This window comes from Acinonyx jubatus, chromosome A2 (assembly GCF_027475565.1).
Source record: "Acinonyx jubatus isolate Ajub_Pintada_27869175 chromosome A2, VMU_Ajub_asm_v1.0, whole genome shotgun sequence".
Classification (NCBI taxonomy): Eukaryota; Metazoa; Chordata; class Mammalia; order Carnivora; family Felidae; genus Acinonyx; species Acinonyx jubatus.
The window spans coordinates 95,618,235-95,638,828 of record NC_069383.1 but is presented as its reverse complement, the minus strand read 5'-3'; the positions used below and the strand labels follow the sequence as shown (position 1 = coordinate 95,638,828).

The following is a 20,594-nucleotide window of genomic DNA, read 5'->3' as shown; positions in this document are numbered from 1 at the left end:
CAGAGCTTCCAGCTCCACTTGGGACCTGCAGGGATATTGGCAAGTCCCTGATGAAAAGCCTCTCTGGCAGATTTCGGTTGTAAGCTGGCGATGATAATTTGCTGACCCCCTACATCTCAACTTAATAGGCTCATTTCCTGCCCTCCCCCCCCCCCCCCCCCACCATCCTTGGATTTGTATTTTGGACCTTCATTCATAAGCAGTTTTGCCTGGAGACTATCCCATCATGGTGTAGCTTTCAAAGTTGCCAAGAATGAGAAATAGGCTTCTTTTGGGGAGGAGGGAGAGAGAGGGAGACCTAATTGATTACTGTTTTTGAATCACTCCTTCCAGTGGCTCACGGAGCTTTCGTTTTCCTCCTTTCCTTAGAAGATGAAAGTCCTGGGCAGACCTATCACAGAGAGAGAAGAAACGCAGTCACCATGCAGCCACAGAGTGTCCAGGGGCTCGGCAAGATCAGCGAGGAGCCTTCGACATCTAGTGACGAGAGGGCCTCACTGATCAAGAAGGAGATCCATGGGTCCCTGCCGCACCTGGCTGAGCCCTCTGTGCCGTACCGCGGGACTGTGTTTGCCATGGACCCCAGGAATGGTTACATGGAGCCCCACTACCGTAAGTGGTTCCTGTCCCGTGGCCCCCATTCCGGGAGCTGCGGAAGGCCAGGCATGTGCGCGTGCACGCGTGCTTCATGAATTATTGTGCTGGTATTAATTGATATAAATGTTTATTTGACTTTTTTTCCCCACTCTTCTCCCCCTCTCCTACATCCTGTCCATTCCTCCTTTTAGAGAGAGCCATTTTCTTACATCTCTAAGCAACATCAAGCCTTCAGGAAGGTGTCCATCTGCGGCTAATCCACATGGACCTTTGCTGGGAACGAGAACCAGATTTCTTCCACCCAAGTAGACACTGCAGGAGGAAAATTGGTTGATGGGGGTAGTTATTAAAGTGGGCTGCATTGGCAGGAGTCTTTAACAACAGCTATTCCCATTTTTAATGATTTTTTGCGTAGCTGTTGAGGATGAACAGACCTCTTTTAACAGATCGTTGCTAAATTCCTTAATGCGGAAGATTTTTTTGCTACCTGTTTTGCTTTCCTCTCCAGCCAGCATGCCAGAAATGTGCGAAGCTCCTTTTCCAGCACTAATGAAGTTTAAGTGAATCACTAGCACTCAGAACAAAAGTGTATGATGGTTTTCTCCAAAGAATGATGTATAAGGGGTGACTTTATTTGTGGCCTGTTTCTAGTTAAAAACAATATAATTTGGTTGTGGAGTAATGAAGTTCACATTGAGGTGCCAAAGCTTACAGCTCTTGATTACAGATTTATCACCTTGCCGGGATACAGACTTGCCATTTAACCTTCCTGGCTCCAATTCCAGATGATCCATTGAGCTCCAGTGAGGGGCACTGGTTTGTGTTTCCCTTTTTCCACATCATTCAGAAATTTTAGTGTTTTAAGGCAAAAGGTCATTAGCCAGATGACTGATTAGTGAGGACAGCTGATTAGTGCTTTTTTTTTTTTTTTTCCTTTTTGCTCAAGAAAGTGCCCAGGATAAAAGCTAATTTCATCCCTTCGTTAGCTGGCTTGCAGCAGAGGGGAATGTTCCCTCATCAGGGTGCAGATCAAAGAGCCCGGAGCAACCTTACGTCTCAGCAACTGCTCCCCCCCCCCCCTTCCCCACCGACCAGATTACATTGTTAGTAAAGACGGAAGGTACGTTATTTTTGTAAGTGCAGAGCGAATTATTTTTTAAGTGGTCAGAAGCATAGAGGAAAGGGTCTTAGGGATTCTTGTAAGCTTTTGGACAAGGCTACGACTTCTCTGATCAAAAAGTGCTTACCAGTCAAAAATAACAACTTCTCTGATCAAAAAGTGCTCATTGCTGCAGTTGTTTTTACCAGTCTAGAAGTGAGGAGGAGTGGGGCGTGCCTCTTTTTCTTCCTTCATTAAAGTTTATTTCATTGTCTTTCTACTTTTTTTTAGGAGAGTTTGAAACAGTGTTGGCAGGATTTTTCTCTGGGCACAGTCTTGTTTCCTACATTGTATTTTTATTTAACGGGTCTCTGTTGGATCTCTGTTCCTGCAGAAAATGGGAGGGAATCCGCATCCTAAATTTTTACTCCCTGAGTGTATTTACTTTTTAGAAAGACTCCAGCCTAGCTTATTAGACACAAGTTCCCTGCATTGTTTTCATTCTTATGTGTGAACACAAACTTTTCCCGTCTCTTATTTATGTTTTGTTTTCTATTCCAGATGCCCACTAATTAGTGAGGTATTTAATTGGGCAGGACAGCTGACGAATACTTCTCTTGCGGTTGATGGAAGTAGGCAGATGACCGTTAACTTTCTCTCCGTGCTATTTAACTTGCAGCTTGTTCTTGGTTCGTTGGTTCTAACGGTTTGCCCATTGGATCCTCTCCCTCCATTGAGGGATAGGCTCTCTGCGCACCTGGGATCTGTGGCACCGTGTTTGTGACCCACCTCTCTTGGGCCACCAGTGGGATATTAACTAGCATAGGGCACTGGAGAGCTCTTAGCGGGGCTTGGGACTGTTCTGTTTAGAGGACATAGACCAACAGCTTGATGTCTTCAGCTTTCCCCACTGTTTTGTTCAAGTCACTGTTAAAATTGCATGGTGGCTGACAAACTATGTACGTTGCCTATAACCAACTGGCAAATGCCATTTTGACCCACCATCCCAATGTACTCTCTAAACTGGCCCTAAATAAATGATATCATGACATATATAACATGGTTGGGGGAATCCCAGGGATTACCCAGATCAGATTACCATTTAGGGGATTTCGGCTCAAGGTCCAGCTTTGCCATTTTGTGGCTGTGTAACTTGGCCAGGCATGTTGACCCCTCGAAAAATCATTTGCTAACTATTTACTTGGCGTTATAATGTAACTGCTGCTCTGTGGCGTTTTCCTGACAATTAAGGGAGACCATGCAAATATAGTATTTGATAAAATCTCTGGCTCATGATGAGTGCTTCACATGATTATGGCACTTCCCCCCCGGGCGTCCACTTCATTAAAGTTTATGTCATTTTCTTGTTCCACTTCCTCCTGTTCCTTTCCATCATCATCATCATCACTGCCACCATCACCGCCACCATCAGCACCTGTATGTGATTAGTTCAACTCTCCAAACCAAGGTGTTTTTGTTAGTGCTGCAGTCGCGTGTGTTTCTCTGCCTCCCTGAGATCCACAGATCTTCCACAGATCAGAGATCAAGTGGGCCATAAACCTTGGGAAAAAGGTTGGTGTCGGCACTGTGCATGGTGGCCTTCTGAACATAACCTCTCTCCCTGAACCTTAGTGAATTCTCTCTAATCTTTTGCTCTTTTGTAAGTGAAGGAAGTATGGAAGCATTTAGATGATTTTGAGAAGTTTTCACCTGTTAAATTCTTGGCAGAAGTGTTTTATGTAGCAAATACAGACTTATCTGGAAAACATGACAGGTGCAGAATTATTCAAATGAAGTCTTTTATTTTTATTTATTTATTAAAAATTTTTTTTTTAATGTTTTGTTTATTTTTGAGACAGGGAGAGACAGAGCATGAACAGGGGAGGGTCAGAGAGAGGGAGACACAGAATCTGAAACAGGCTCCAGAGCCCGACGCGGGGCTCAAACTCACGGAGTATGAGATCATGACCTGAGCCGAAGTCGGCCGCTTAACCGACTGAGCCACCCAGGCGCCCCAAACGAAGTCTTTTAAAGATGTCCTCAACTAAGCCTCAAGGAGTTGGATAGGATGTAACTGTAGTTTGTCTCGAACCCTATTGGGTCATTTAATCTTCTTGCAGTATAATGAGTATTTTTTTAGCACTTTATAATAAAATCCATCCCCCTGATCTGGATTTAATTATCCAGGTAAAGCTAATGAATGACCAATGTGATGCTGAAGTCACATCTTCAAGACTTTTTAGGGTGTGAGCGAAGCACCGTCTTTTTAAAATGAGACCTGGAAATTCAGTCCCATTTCTTTACCTGTCGGTACTGCAGCCCTGCAGTGGCTCAAGGTTCAGAAACCTCTTTTTAAAGGCCGTTCATTCCCTTTTCTTTTGAGTCATGTGCTGGCTTCACCAGGTTGTTGGGGAGAAAACAATCCTCAATCCAGTGTCGCTGCGCATGGGAACACTCACAGGAATTCCTTCGTTTCTCTGTGGTTGGAAAATGTGGACTTTCCAAGATGGCTAATTTGTGCTTCTATATATACTTTGTATTTCTAACGTGTGGGCAGGCTTCCCGTAAGACCGGAAAAGGGAAAATCGTTTCTTTACCCTCAGAAGGACATCTGTAAAATCTTTATTGCACAAGACTTTATTATCCTTGGGCATGGAATGTTGCATCTTCGCAGACTGCAGTTGGCTGGATTCAGAGTATTTTAGGTTTTGTGGGTTTGACTTAAAAAAAAAAAAAAGGAATACCAGGGAGAGCGGGCACTTCAAACGTTCGCAACATATGTTTGGAATAAAATCCTCACAGGGGGCCCCGGAGGGTATTCTCCCCTGAAGGGTAGTGGCGGAGGGCTTGTATATCAAGGCGAGAAAGTAGACGTTCAAGCTCCGCGGCTCAGGCGTGGGGTGACGCTGCCAGGCGGGTTGCTGCGTGATCACTAGCGCTTTTTCGTCCCGGAGAGCGTGGGAGGGGCCGGGCTTCAGAGCCCTGACCTGCTTGTACCGGAGTCAGGGTTAGGACCCCTGTCCCCTTCCTACACTTTGATTTTGCCCCTGCTCCATCCGTAGCCAGGTTATTTCAAACTACCATCACCCCGGCTTGCACTTAACCACCACGCACTTCATTCTCTTAGGAACTTGTGAAGGCAGGTGACGTCATAGTTCAGGCATCCCTGCACCCCGGCTGATGCTTAACTTTTCCTCTCGTCCCTGGGACAGGAAACATGGGTTGCGTTGTCTTCTGTCTTATTGCGAAGGCTCGTGTGTTCCGACTGTCCCTGCTGGAGTCTTGGTGGGGAGCTTCTCAGATTCACCAGGCATGCCTTGCAGGGCCCCTGCTGGTTCTGTTACAAGGAGGAGAAGGAGGTCCCCTTTTCTAAAATTTCAGGTCCCTTTTACAGTTTTGTGGTTGTGACGATGCTTTTCTTCTGCCCCCAACTGCTCCCAAGCAGTAATAGTCCCTCACGGAAAATCTGATTCATTCCTGCATGCAAATGCTTTGATTGAAAACACACCGCTGGTATTCCTCCTTATGTTTCCCAGCTCGGATGACAGAACTATTAGTTGCTAATTAGCAAAACCTGAGGAATTTGCTTAAAGAAAAGAAACTGAATTTTTAATTGCTTGCATTTATTTATTTTCCGCAGAAAGCTGATGGGCTGAGCCCACTTGCATTCTTGTGTGCTAAAAAAAAAAAATGTAATGTTTTTCTACCTGTCTGTCTTTATATTAGGTGACTTTTTACCCCCCTTAGAAATACATCTTCTAAGCGAGTGGAAGAGAAGATGAGTATTTTACATATTTAATAGGTGCACTTGCTCACATTTCTCTTACTGTTGGAGTGTCATCTGGAGACTGTGAGAGACAAAAATGCCTACGGGGCACAAATGAACAGTTTGGGGTCAACCAGACAGCACAGGCAGTGACAGTTGCCCAAGCACACGGTTCCATTCGCATCTAGTTGATGAACCAATCAGGAATGTTGTAGAGCCTTGGTTTTTCTTCTCTTTCCTTTTCTTTCCTTTTCTTTTCTTTTCTCTTTTTTTTTTTTTAGTTGGAAATTACACTGTTTAGTCAGAAGGACTGATGTCACTTGATACTTTGGGGGCTTTGCTAGGTACGTTGCTTCCTCCACTGATAGTCTTGAGCTGTAGGGAGATCTGGAATGGGGAGGTGCAGACAATCTATGAACCTTTGCAGAACTCGTATTTGTGAGCTTAAGAATAGCTCCATGATTGGGGTGCGCCTGGGTGGCTCAGTCAGTCAAGTGACCGACTTCAGCTCAGGTCATGATCTCGCAGTTCGTGGGTTTGAGCCCCACGTTGGGCTCTATGCTGACAGCTCAGAGCCTGGAGCCTGCTTGGGATTCCGTGTCTCCCTCTTTCTCTGTCCCACCCCTGATTGTGCTCTCTCTGTCTCAAAAATAAACAAGCATTAAAAAAAAATTGAAAAAAGAATAGCTCTGTGATTATTCTTGGCTTTCTATTAGAAATTCAGTGTAACTTTCCAGGTTTTCTTTCAGTAGTCCAGAGGTAACGTTTAAGGATTGGAAACTGTGAGCCACTTCCGTAGATTTTTAAAGAGCTGTTGCCTTAAGTGGTGGAAGTCTAGGGATGATTCCTAGGGTTCCAGATTGATGCTTGCCAGTGAATCTTGACTACTCTTGAACCTGATATGACTGTGATTCTACGTATCAGTCTTGGGAGGTAGCCTGCAAAACTGGGAACCAGCAGTGAGAAAAGCATGTAGCGTTTAGAAAAATACATTTGGCTTTATTCGTTGAATTTTGGGGTGCATTTATTGGAGGGGACCAGGGAGAAGCTTGAAGGCCATTCAGAAGGACAGACACAAAAGGCTAAGGGAGACCCTGTTCTAGGGAAAATCAGTTGGTCTTCGGTCTCACCCTGGCACAGACCCCTCTTCCATGGCGGCCACCAGAGGCCTCCAGGTCAGGCTCCCTGGCCACTGCCTCGGCCACCCCGCTCACACCCTTGTTCCTCTTGGTGTCACTCTGTGCTTTCCTCCTGTCTTCAAGTTCTACTTGTTCTTCAGGGCCTATTTAGAGACCACGTCCTTTGAAAGGCTTTTTTAAGTTCCATTTCACAGATATATTTCCCTTCCCTGACACCAAGTAGACCTATAATTCTCACCTCAGCACCTCACGGCTGTGTTCTGTGTTGTCCGTGTATGTTGGTCTTTAGAATGATGGGGTGGGCCGTCCAGGGATGGTCCCTCATTCTTACAGCCACCAGAATTCCTGGGGCAGGGCTGAGAGGACTCCTCGGTGCCTCCGCAGGACAGAGAAGGGTGAGCCTTTCTGTTACCTGACCGGAGTCACAGCCCAGGTGAAGTTTGTCCCAAGCTTGCCACTCTGAAGTGGCCATTCGGCAACCTGAAGAGACTGATGCTTCGGCCTCTATTTTATTTTTAGTTCCTCTGTGTCACCTCTGATCCAAGCATAGTCACCCAGTCCTTTCTGAAAGTGGGCATTTATGCACACTCAGAGAATGTGTAGATTTCAAAACCAGCAAAAATATTTGCCTCCATGTACATACGGCACATGTAAGACTGCTAGGACTCTCACAGGAGGTGGATTGTGGTCCTTTGGAAGAAGTTGGCCATTTGCTTATAGACTTGGATGAGGATCCTCTCTTCAGAACCGTGAGGTCAGCACGGGAAATCCGCCTGTCCCGAGTGTTTGATGCCCGTCCGAAATCGAACAGGTGTAGGATTTTTTTCTGTCGGTAAGGCGATCATGGTATTTGTGTCCCCTCTTCCAGATTTTACCGATTTGTTTTCCTTTCAATAATCTCTAGGCAGTTCATGATTTCAGTAACATCTTTCCAACTTGTTAGTGTCCAAATATGCGTGTAATCCATGTTAACAGGAGCCTCCGTCTACGAATCGGTTTGGGATTATAAACTCAGTCGTTTAAATATTCCATGTAATTATTTTCCTTCCCTAATTTGGCACCCACCCAATGCAGTCAGCACTTTTTTTTAGTTGCTTTATAGTTCTTTCCGTCCATCCCTCCCCCCAGCCTTTCTTCGAGTACAGCCTGAGAAACACAGGAACTCTTACCATTTCTCAGCCATCTGTGAACAGCTTTCTGTCCCATTTTCTAATGGAAGCAACATTACCCTTGGTCCCTCCTCCTTTTTCTTGTATAATTAAAGAATGTTACCTTTGATGTCTCTTGGAAGTTGTATCTCCTGTCCTGCTTCAGCTTTCTTGATCTTGTACCTATAAATTTGTGCGGTATCTTCATACTTCTTAGTGAAAGGGCTGGAGTTTTCTCTCTTTGTGCCTTTTACACTTTGATTTAATGTAGGGTAACTGATCTGGCATTTTATTGCTCCATCCTTCCTCTGTTCTGCTAGAGTTTGGATTCTTACAGTCCTCTTTGAAAAGTATCCAACTTCCTCAAATTGTTTAGCTTTTACATTTTGGTCTTTACGTCGGGTCTCTCCTAAAATTAATTGTTCTTCTCTTCCTAATGTCTTCCCTTCCTTTTTGGGGGTCCAGGGGAACATTTTTGATTCATTCAGCTGTTGGTATCTTTTGTTCATCTGTTAGTCATTTGTTATTTCAGCGTGTGCTTACTAGTGGCGTCCTAAGGGATGAACAAAGGACTAGCGGCGTTAGAAAGGATGAACAAAGTTGCTGCTCCCATGGACCTCCAGGCTGGTGGGACATGGAGATAAATAGATAAGCTCATACAAAAAAACCAACACAAAGAATGTGTCAGAAAGGCAGATGCAGGGTCCTCTGGGAGCGGGTAACAATATACGGACCCAGACTTGAGGAGGGCTTCCTGGAGGAAGGGACATCTGAACTAATCCCTGTGGCAGAAAGGTAGAGAAGATCCTTTGCAAAGGAAATCCTGACCCCTGTGAGGACCTAGGGGGAGGGTGGCTGGAGGGCGGAGCTCAGGGAAGGGAGTGGTAGCAGACGGGCTCCTGGGGGGAGCACCTCTGCCTGATCCCTGGGGTGATCTCACCCCAGGACATGTTGTGTTTCATGGCTCTTGGGTATTTCAGCAGATCTTTGGATAACTGTGTTTCCCATTGCTAACCCAGAGTTTCTTTGTCTCTGAGAGTTTAATTCAGCTCCTCGCTGGGATTTGCAGGCTCAGGATTCCTGTCTGACAACCACCCTCCCGACTTCTGGCTGCGGCCCTTTCTTTCATTGGCCATCAAGCACATGCTGCCTCCCTGGGTGATGTGGCTTGTCTTCCTCTGAAGACAACGAAATACTTTTTCTCAGACTCTGAGCTCTTCTGTGTTGGGTAACCCAGATAGCCACAATAGCTTTCTTTCTATTTTTAAGTTTATTTATTTATTTTGAGAGAGAGTGAGTGAGCATGTGTGCAAGCAGGGGACGAACGGAGAAGGGGAGGGGGAGAGAGAATCCCAAGCAGGCTCCAGTCTGTCAGCACAGAGCCCGATGTGGGGCTCGATCTCATGAACTGTGAGATCATGACCTGAGCTGAAATCGAGAGCCTGTCGCTCGACCGAGTCAGCCACCCAGGCAACGCCACCCCCTGCCCCCCTGCCCCATGGTATCTTTCTTGATCTCCCAAGTACAAATCCCAAACATTGACAATAAAATGCAGCTTAATTTCTAATGAATTAAGAGTGTCTTCTTTCAAGACTCATTGTAACTTCAAAATACATAATGTTCATGGTTAAAAAAACCCCCCAAAACCTTGAGTTTTATTTTCTTGGAAAACTGAAATCTAACATCAGTCAAACTGGAGAAAGTGCAAGGTACCTATGGTGAGGCTGGGGGCAGGGTCCTGAACTAAAGTGAAATTCAGCTGGAAAATCCAGTAGCTAATGCTGTTGGGGGGAAATGGGAACAAAGATCTCCAGTGGTGGCAAAAGCCAGCAATCCAGCCTGGACGGAGACGATCTTAGGAGAAGGTGGTGGGACCCCTGAGGAGGAGATGCGTGTCCTCCGCGGGGGCTGTGGGGCTAATCAGCAGACATTGTGCAGGTCAGAGGAAGCCTGCTCCTGGAAGCTGGGTGTTTACTCATTCCCTGGAGGGGGGCCCATATCTGCATCCTGATTGTGCTTATGACTCGTGAGGGGAATAAAAGGAGTTGCCTGTGTCCTAATTTAGAGACGATCAGACAAGTGTGCATGACAGAGGCTAGGAAGCAGCTTGCTTTTTTTTCAGCTTGGTTTCATGGGATAAGCCTGTTTTCAAAGTCAGCAAGAATTCACGAGTCCTTCCCCATCCCTGTTTCTCCCTGTAAGTAAGGTGTGTCATCAAATGTCACTGCTGCCCTGCTCCCCACCCATCTGGAATATGATGGATCGTACGCTTGGCTTCTGAGATCTCAGCCTGGCTCCACAAATCTGACCACATGGGTTGACACTTTTGATCAAACATGCAATTTACTTTTATATTTAATGTATCTCTGGCTGCTGGATGCCTTTTCATGTACTATCTTTTATCGTTAATGATGCTTTGAATGTAGTCTGTGTATCACTTCGCTGTAAATTGACGATATAGAGAGAGAGTCGATGAGCAGCTGGAGGCACCTGAAAGCCTGTGAGGTTCCCGGCCCTTCTGAGCACCACCGCCCCCGGTGGACGGGCTTCAAGTCTTACTTGGGTACATGATGCTTGACGTTTATTCTCATTTCAAAAATCCTGTGCATTTTTTGAGAGTCTGCTATGAACCAGACACTGTCTAGGTCCTGAAGGGTTGAGCATTTACCAAGATCAGTCAGGTTCTTGTTCTTGTGGAGCCCACACCACAGCCAGAGAACTTGCACTAACACCTGGGTAGAGATGTCATTGAGCCAGCACAGCTGGTGCTCTGAGCCCAATAATCGGGTGGTGTTGTGGGGAGAGGCTCAGGGTGTAGTAATGTGTCAGGCCTTGTTCAAAGGGGTCTTTGCAGTTGAGACCCAAATGACGAAAAGAAACCAGCCATGGGAAGATCGAAGGGGAGAACATTCCACTTCAAGAGTGGAATTTGTGGGCTTGCTGTAGCCGTGTCCAGGAGGAAGAGAGAAGGCTGGTGTAATGACTTGGTGAGTGAGTGGGGCAGTTTAGGGGCAGGCAGGGGGACGGGGTTGGGGGAAATTGGGGGCCATTGGAAAGCCATGGGATGGTGTGACGTAATTGGGTTTTTTCTTGGGGAGTATTGCTCTGGCTGGTGTGTGGGGACTTCATGAGAGAAGTGTAGAGTTAGGAAGTGACCCAGCAGGCTGTTACCGTGGCCTAGGTGGGAGGGAAATAGTCCTCCCGTCTTAGAAATTAGGGCGGGCAGATAGTGAACTCTCCCTCCTTGTGCCACAACTTACGTCAGGGCGTTGAATTCATTTAATTCCCACAAAGATGTCATGATTTTCCCTGTTGACAGAGGAGGGAACTGAGGCCCATTAGGGCTAAGGAAGTTGCCCATTTTTCCATGGTTCAGAAATGGCTGAGCCAAGATTTGAACCCACATCATTTGGTTCCAGAGCTCAAGTTCTTAAACCATGCTTTCAACATGGCAGTCCACAGCCATGCGAGGGCCTGACCAGGCGGGCAGTGGGTCATCCCCAGCCTTACTGGGGGAGCTGGGGGACTCTACCAGAACCAGGTGGTGGTGCTGCCGGTGGTGACAGGCGAGGGTCTGGCATGCCCTTGGGAGGGTGTGCAGCCATTGATGAGCGTGTCCCAGGCAGGGAGAGTGCAGGTGCTTCCCTCTGGTCGCTGTGCTCCAGGCCCTGCTATGTGGGAGGGAGAAGAAATTGCTTCTGAGGGATACTCTCCTGAAGAGTTAGAAGTTACCTGTGACCTAAGTACGGTCAGGCATCCTGGTCCTCTCGGCGCCCTTCTGTTTTGGGGGAGAAGTGTGTTGGGAAACACTGCAGTCCCCACAGCAGGACCCTATGTGGAGTATTTGCTGTGCTCAAGGTGCTAGGCTAAGGACTCAGTTTTTGCACAAACCCACTTGGCACGTGAGTTAACTGAGATTCAGAGGGATCTTGCTCCCGGTGCTAGTTGGAGTCTGGACTCCATGGCTGAGGGTTTGAGAGTGAGGGAGGGAGGCTCTACGACACTGCTCTTTACTTATCTTGTGAAACTTTGCCTTCCTCACCGTATCCTGTTAACCCCCATACCTGCAGTGGCTTTTGGGAAATAGGCTGTCTGCTTGGACCACAGATCGATTCATCATGTGAACTTGATTCTGAAAAGTAGCCTGTATAAATAACTGGAGCTTTCACATATCAGCAGAATAATGCAGTATCTGGCCCCACCCAGGCCCTGTCTGGGGACAGTGATCCCTACCCTGTCCCTCTGTGTGACTACACGGGACCCTAGGGGAAGGAGTGGCAGAGAGAGAGCACCCTTTCATTTACATTTAGAATAACATTTATTTGCAGAGAGAGAGAGAGAGAGAGAGAGGGAACACAAGCCTGTTGCATCAAGAGGCATCATGCACAAGAGGCATCATGGTGTCCTGCTGACACGGGCAGTTCCTGGTCTCTGGGCTTGGGGGTCTCAGAAAAACTGTAAGGATCTTGGGAGAAGCAGTTAGCATGATTAAGGGGCTGGAGGAATGGTTTATGAGGAAAGATGAAAAGGCCTGATTATGAATCTCAGGGCCGGTGCAGGCTACAGAGACACGTGGCAACTCTCAAATCAGGAGACCCATGCCGAGGAGGGCGGAGACAGAACATCCCAGGGAGGCCATGAGATCCCCTGCTCTCAGGCACTGCTTATTTGACAGACTGATGTAAAACCCAGGACCCTACCTGGATAAAGCTGTTTTCAGGTACCGGATCTGCCCTGAGATCTATCTGGATCTGGTAATCAAATGCAAGTTGTAGCAGGACAGTAAGAAAAGTTAGCGTTGAGACCTCAGAGTAGCTGATCTCCTGAGATACTTCTAACTGCAGCAGTGTAAAACATAAGGCCAGCTGTTACCCGGCTTTTAGGAAAGGCAGAGGGACGGCTTCTTAAGTTATTGTTCGATTCCTCAACGTTCATTTAATGCCACACGCAGAAGAATTAAAAGGTATGACCCTCGCTCTTGATTTTTCTGTTTTGGGTAGAGACCGTGCGAAACACACGCAAAGGATAAAGGAACCGATCAGCAAGTATCACGTGGCAGGTGAAGGGCACGACCCGGGTCTGTCGGGGGTGATTTCTGATTCCGAGAGGGTTTTACAATAGAGCTCTGACTGCATGGCAAATTTAAATCCAGTATGAAATTTCTCCTAATTAACATTTCCCTTCTTCCTTCCAAATATCAAATTTATGGACTCTAAGAAATTCACATAACACATGCCGATGCTGCATTTTCTTTCCGCTTGATCCGTTCCAGCTGTTAGTAACTTTCATGTCTGCCTTTCATTAATTTATGAGGGGCTCGGAGCTGCAATCTGAAATGCTCCCCTGAATTTTAGGCCTTTTGGGGGCGAATTTCACATCAGTGGATAGTGACGCTTGCTCGTATGTCAGCCAAGCATGTGCGTTTATATCTCTCCAGTGCCCTTCCTGGGGCCCTTTGGGGACGTGTGATTGCAGGCTCTGGCCTGTGGCCTAAGGGGCACACAGTTAGGTTTTGTCATTGCTGATGTCACTGTGCCTCCCACCTGGTGGGTCCGACCTCAGTGTCCTTAGTGTAACTGGTCTGTCACACGGCTCCTGTCCTTAAAGTCTAAGCAACTCATAGGTAATAGATTTTCTGAGTTTTTATAGGCATGGCCTCTGACCCAGCGCAGGCAAAAGTTTCATTTGGCACTTTTGTGTATCATGGAGGCCACCAATGATTCTCTTTTCCTCTCTTTTTATGTCTTCTGCTGATTCGCAGGGAACCGAGTTCAGGGCATGAAGCATACAGGTGCAGCTTTTGGTCATTCACACTCCATTTTTCTTAACCATGAATCCTTTTCAAGCTTGCTTGTTTGAACTTGATATTTCATGTTGGTGGCCACATGGTCTCACCGTCCAGGGGCACAGCCACCACACGGAGGGAGGAACTGAGATAGCCCAGTCATGACAGAGGCGACTAGCCAGCGCTTGGGACTGTCTGCCCCACAGAGGAGAAGTTTGGAGACCTGCCTTATCGTTCCTTCTTGTTAATCTGCCCTGATAGGATATTCCTAAAAAGTTCTTACTTTTTGGTAACCATGAAGCCTTGCTGCTTTGATGCCAGTCACCTGCTATTAATCTTTGGATTTTCTGAAATCCTCTGTCATGATGAGCCACCAGGTGAGCATTACTTTAAGGCATGGATTTTTTATTTCTGCCGATTCAGGTCCCAAGTATTAAGATTCCAGTTAGAAGTTCTATTAAACAGAGCTTGATATCGGAGATGTGGTTGGCCTCTCTTCTGAGAACAGTCGAGATCCTGCAGGGTGCTGACTTGGGGTCAATCCTGCCTCACGAATTCCCTCCGATGAAGCGTGTGGAGGGGACTCAGTGGGGTCGGGAATGAGACCCTGATTCAGTCTGGCCGAGAAGCTCTGTTTGGCTGCATGGTGTGATTGAGTTTTGGAGTTAATGAACTTGGACATGTTGGCGGTATTCACGACTGTGTGTTCTATGCCGGCTTGTCCTTACTTAGCTGATAGTATCTGAGACCAAGGTAAAGTATTTATTTCAAAACACACACTCCATCTGAATGCCAGACTAGTTTCGCAAAGGGCCAAGGTAGAAATGAAAACATCCTGAGGAGCTATGTGTTCTTTTCCCTGTAGTCTCATGGCATAGGTAATGTGCTTTTGTGTTTGGTTTGTACTTTTAAGTAATTTCTTTTTTTTTAAATAATTTTTTAATACTTATTTTTGAGAGAGAAAGTGAGCATGAGTGGGGGAGGGGCAGAGAGAGGAAGACAGGATCCAAAGCAGGCTCTGTGCTCACAGCGCATGATGTGGGGCCTGAACTCATGAACCGCTAGATCGTGACCAGAGCCAAAGTCAAGAGTTGGCCGCTTAACCGGCTGAGCCACCCGGGGGCCCCCATAATTTCACTGTTTAAAGTAAAAGTTCCTAGGAGCACCTGGGTGGCTCAGTCGGTTGAACGGCCAACTTCGGCTCAGGTCATGATCTCACGTCTCCTGAGTTCGAGCCCCGTGTCAGGCTCTGGGCTGACAGCTCAGAGCCTGGAGCCTGCTTCGAATTCTGTGTCTCCCTCTTCTCTCTGCTCCTCCCCTGCTTGCACTCTGTCTCTCTCTCTCAAAAATATAAATAAACATAAAAAATTTTTTTGAAGTAAATGTTTCTAACCACTTTTTTCTCTCTGAGATTAATATTGAAGATGGCCTTTTTGTGTTCTGAAATTGTAGAAGTGGATTTGGCACTAGGGATAGCAGCGGGGAATGGTGATGACGCAGGGCATTAAAGCAGTTGATAAGGGGGTAAGTGAAGATACCTTGTGTTCTTTTAGAGCTCATTTTATTTGAAATAACTTTTAGGATCTTTTATAGCCTTGGCTAAAGGCTTTGCAAAACCTGTTAATGTTGGCTCATCTCTGTCAAATGATGTCACGTTGAGTCGCACCATCAGAGCTAATATTGAGGTAATGCCAAAGTGAGATGACATTCGGAAACTGTGAGCTTCCACTCCACTTAGGAATTGTGAGGGTTTTGCTAGGATTCCACTCCTGTCCTTGATGATATTCCAAACTGGCAAGCTGAGTCAGGTCTGAGCTGCATTGTCTCCCTGAAACTGATAAGTAAAAACTGAATAGGCAAAATGGATTTGTGAAAGATTTTTAATATATGATGATTATTTGATTACTCCAGTGTTAGTTTATTTTCCCTAGAAAATATCCAGGTGAAACCTTGAAGTTCTCTTTGTAAAGTAAGCTTTTACTGTGTTTTCATTGAAATTGTATTTACAAGGGGAACATGCTCATTTCAACAAAGGATAAAGTGCGTGAGAGCTTAGGACGGAGAGCTAAAGTCACCCCCATCCTTTCTCCTTCAACCCCAGTGGCAAGGACAGTTTTTGCTATTTCTGTTTTAGTTCTTTTGGTAGACAACCATCACAGCCCCACACTGTGCTTACACCTTTATTTCCTGACATACGGACTCTGGATGCTTTCACTCAGCACTATTTATCGACTCCCCAGTAGGAGAGGAAACCTCTAATCTTCCCACATTGTACCCTCATCTCTTTCAATATAGATAATATATTACTAATTATGTTTACTATTATTTCTCTAATGGTCGTTGTTTTTTTAAGTTTTTTTGATTTCAGAGAGAGAGAGAGAGAGAGAGAGAGCACGTGTGCATGAGAGTGGGGGAGGGGCAGAGATAGAGGGAGAGAGAGAATCCCAAGCAGGCTCTGCTCTGTCAGTGCAGAGCCCAATGTGGGGGTTGATCTCACAAACCATGAGGTTTCAAAAACTGTGAGATCCTGACCTTAGATGAAATCTGGAGTTGGATGCTTAGCTGACTGAGCCACCCAGGTGAGTATTTTTGTAAAGACTATCTTAAACCTCTATTTCTTCTTCTTCTTCTTCTTCTTCTTCTTCTTCTTCTTCTTCTTCTTCTTCTTCTTCTTCTCCTCCTCCTCCTCCTCCTCCTCCTCCTCCTCCTCCTCATCCTTCTTCTTCTTCTAATCAAGTTTTCATAGTAGTTTTTGATTTTCTAGTTCAAAGGTGAGGATATTAGGTGACTTTCCCCATCCCATCTTTTGGAGCCTAGCTTTTCCAGTGTTAATATCTCCCTAGAATCTTCCAGCCAGCATCACATCTGCCGTGTTTCCGTCCACAGGTTGACTTTAAAGGCTGGAAATCAGTTAAGCATCTGTAGCCTCACTTCTTTGTAGGGCTGGTGTGACCCAGCAGAGACGGGTTAGCATTAAGAACAAGTCGTCTGTCTGTTCTTACTTTCTCTTCATGGCTTGCATAGCTGCTGTGTTGCATTTTTGTAGCTGCTTTAGCTTTTCCTCTCTTACTTGTCTTTATAAACATCCTTCCTTTCCCCTCGACCTCCTAACCTTATCATTTGCACCTAAGGGAGAGCCCCCATCTTTCCTGGGCACTTCATTCTCCCAAGAAGTCTGAACTGGGTGTCTCGGGACATCCCTTCATGGTCATCCACACTGAAACGACTATTTCTGGGGTCTTATGCCTTTCCCATTCTTTGTTTTAGTTTACCATGATGTAGCAAGTAACTTCCCACCAATGAGGAGGTAACACTTTCTGAGTCCTTGCATTGGTGAAGGTACCTTTATCCTGCCCTTGCTTTTGTGTGATAGTGTAGCTAGAATTCTGACTTAAAAAATCATCTGCCCTGAGATGTTGCATGGCATTGGTGCCTTTTATATTGACATGCAAAGTTGTAGATGAGAAGTCTGATGCCCCTTTGATTTATATTCCTTTGTAGATGTTGATCTTTTTGCCCTTAGTGTCTGAAAACCCATCTCCAGATGCAGATATTTTAAATGTAACTTACTTTAATTTTCGTCCGTTCGCTTATCGGTTGGTAGACCTCTCCAGTCTGAAGCTGCATTGTTTATCTCTGGAGATGTTTTATGTTCATTCTGTCTTTAATCATTGTACTGCCCCGTGTTCCCTGTTCATCTTTTCTGGATTCTGCTTACTTGACTGTTATGCCTCCTGGGTTATTTTTCTGTGTCTCATATCTTTTCCTTTCATATTCTCCCATCTGTTTGCTTCTGGTTCTGTGTTCTGGGAAATTTCCTTGAATTCATTTTCCAGTGCTTTTGGGGACCTTTTAATTTTAGTCATTACGTTTTCAATTTCTGAGAGCTCTTTACTTTTTTAAGCTTATTTATTTTGAGAGAGAGGGAAACAGCACAAGAGGGACAGATAGAGAGAATTCCAAGCAGGCTTCTCACTGTCCACACAGAGCCCACTGTGGGGCTTGAACTCAAAAACCATGAGATGGTGACCCGAGCTGAAACTTAAGAGTCAGACACTTAACCGACTGAGCCACCCGGGAGTTCTTCTGAGAGCTCTTTTAAAAAAATACTCGATGGCTCCCTTTTTTGTAGCATGTTGCTCTGGCCTTTTGTATGTAATACTTCTTTACGATCCTCACAAGTTGCCCCTGGGGTTATGGTTTCCTGTTGCTTCTGTCCTCCCCTGGCCCCTCGTCCTCCTCTCATAAGCCTACCGATCCTAGGTGTCTATTCTCCCTGAGAGTGTGATGATGGAGGCTGGCCCGGGATTCCTCTGCTCAGGCTCAGGTGAGGAAGGAGGCTTCCTTTCCTCAGAGCGAACATCCTGCCCATGCATATTGATTGGTAGGATCTCCTTCCAGTGGACTTCCACTGGCAGGAAATGCAGCAGCGCCCTCCACATGCTAGGGTGCGGAGGGCTTGCTTCTGGGGAGCAGTGAGAACCAGTGTGCCTTGGGCACCTCCAGGGGTCCCAATCTGCGGGCTGACTGGAGGAAAGAGCTGGTGTGGCTCCCATGGCGAGTACGTTTCAGTGAGAGTGTTCCAGAATGTACACTCATTTCACTTTCCTGGGAGAGTCCGTTCAACTTGTTGAAGAAGAGGCATAACGACGTCGCTTGGGAAGATTCGGGCTACCTGTGCCCCCTGGTACCTTGGGGCGGGAGACAGGTCACATGACTGGCACAGGTGTTCCATGTAAAGGTCTATCCAGGCCAACACTTCCTGGTGAGCCAGCTGTTACCCTTGTCTTTGCCCTCTTAATATGCTAGGCTGCTGCTTCTCCACAGGCCGCAGCTGTAGTTCTAGTCTCAGCCCAGTGGTGTCTTGCAGAAATTAGCCAGGCTGCCTGGGTTCAAATCCTGGTTCTGCCAATTTCCACAATGTGATCATGGTCGAATTACTTCACCTTTGCTAAGGAAGCCTTCACCTTCTCACCTCTACAATGGAGGTTACAATAGCACCTACTTCATAGGCTTGTTTTGAGGATTGAGTGATTTAATATAAAGTTTATAGAAGTTGCCAGCACAAAGTAAGTGCCCTGTAAACTTTATTCTTATTTATAAATATTTTTATTATTACTAAAGCGTCTGCTTCCACCCTTGTATTTCAGAGACCTCTTCAGAGGGAAAGGCAAGAGATGTATTGGCCCCGCCTGCCATCTTAAATTGGAAATTATAAATTAATTTTTGTTGTTGTTGTTGTATTTTTGGCCTATCTAAAGTCAGTTAAACTTAGGATCCAGGCCTGGCCCTGTCACCCTCTGACAGGGTGACATTGAGCAAGCACTGAACTCTGGTTTTATCATCTTTAAAAGGGGACAGTAGTGGTGACCCAGAGTGGGAGCAGAGTAAAGGAGAGAACACGCTAAAACCACCAGCAAATCGGCTTCCCTCCCAGGGGCAGTTGTCCCGCATGGGCACAGTGGCTTCTGCCTTGTTCATGTCCCGGACTTCAGCCCCGAGGAAGGTACTCACTCACCAAGATGGTGTGACTCAGGGACTGTCCTCCCATGTCCTTTCGATGCTCTTGGATCCTTCTTTATTACTTTCCTTACTTTTAGCTTTTAGAATGTATTTTATTCTCTGTGATTTTATTTGAGAAGCTCGAAAATAATGGAATTTAACCCTGAGAACTGGGAAAAGTTCTACTTAGATTAAAAAACTAGGTAAGGCAGTTGTGTTGTATTTTTATGGAATGAACATACCGTAATTCAATAGTATAATTTCCCAAAGGCAACTACCGTCCCAGCCAACACGTATTTTAAAAGTCTTAACTTTTTTTTTTTCTCACTTGAAGAGCTAGTTACTCATTTCCTCAGAAAAGTTTCCCCTAGTTTATTTTCTTTACCCAAGTAGACCACCCTCCAAAAAAAGGCAATCAATATGATGGTTCCATAGAAACTTGAATTAAATAGTTCAGCTCTGGCTAATGCATAACAATTGAAATGCGTGATATCCAAGCACCTGTCAGAGGCTCAACTCTTGCTGTTGGCTTAGGTCATGATTTCATGGTTTGTGGGATTGAGTCCTGCATTGGGCTGTCTGCTGACAGCATGGCGCCTGCTTGGGATTCTCTCTCTCTCTCTCTCTCTCTCTCTTTCTCTCTCTCCCTCTCTCCCCCCCTCCCTCCCTCCCTCCCTCTCTCTTTCTGCCTCTCTCCCACTCATGCTCTCTCTGTCTCTCTCAGACTAAACATTTTTTAAAAAATGCATATCATCAAATTATGTCCTCTTTATTAAAGTTTATTTATTTTGTGAGAGAGACAGTGTGAGCAGGGGAGGGGCAGGGAGAGAGAGAATCCAAGGCAGGCTCTGCGTTGCCAAGCACAGAGCCCGGTGCGGGGCTCGAACCCACAGAGCTGCGAGATCATGCATGGCCTGAGCCGAAACGAAGAGTCAGATACTTAACCAACTGAGCCACCTAGGCGCCCCTAATTACATCTTAAACTGAGCACCGATTTACCACAGACTTGCTGCATACGAAAGTTTTTCTCCTAACATCTTTGTATATGTTCCTATATATGTGTTTGTTTTTCTTAGTTAAAGTAGTTGGTTAAGACGGCGTCTTTTGAATTTATTTTTTAACCTGGCCCACTTTAATGCCACCACACTATTGAAAAATCATCAACTTGGAGAGATCAGTGATATTGTACAAAACTGAACCTTGTTTTTTAAATTGGAAAACTTAGTTTCTGCTTGCCCGCCTCACATGGAGTAAATGTCAACGTGTTCCTTTTTTGAATTGAGCATCCCTGAAGAACGTGTCCAGGAGAAACGTCTCTGTTCCAGCTTGGACAGAGGAGTGGAAGGCAGTTTGCTCAGGGCCTGAGGCCGCTGTCCACCTCTCCCAGAGCCCCCCGGCCCCCGTTAAAAAGGCTCCTCCTTACTCCTTGGGCCGCCAGCAATCGAACCATGTCAGGAACGGGAAGATAGGCTGTCATTCAGGGGACGAGACCGTGCTGTGCGGTTGGAGGCTGGTGAAAACTTGAAAAGCTGAAAATCCAAGCTGGAAGAGCTGGAAT

General features: G+C 46.0%; 1 protein-coding gene across 4 annotated transcripts in view; it reads left to right on the top strand.

The window, feature by feature from the left end:
• Nucleotides 1–20,594, top strand: part of GLI3 (GLI family zinc finger 3) — a 277,561-nt gene that overhangs the window by 87,453 nt on the left and 169,514 nt on the right. For all 4 annotated transcript variants that reach the window (XM_053218660.1, XM_053218659.1, XM_027071602.2 and 1 more), the window contains one exon: nt 370–612. In XM_053218660.1, coding sequence (XP_053074635.1) covers nt 370–612 — 243 coding nt within the window. The remainder of the gene's footprint in view (nt 1–369; nt 613–20,594) is intronic.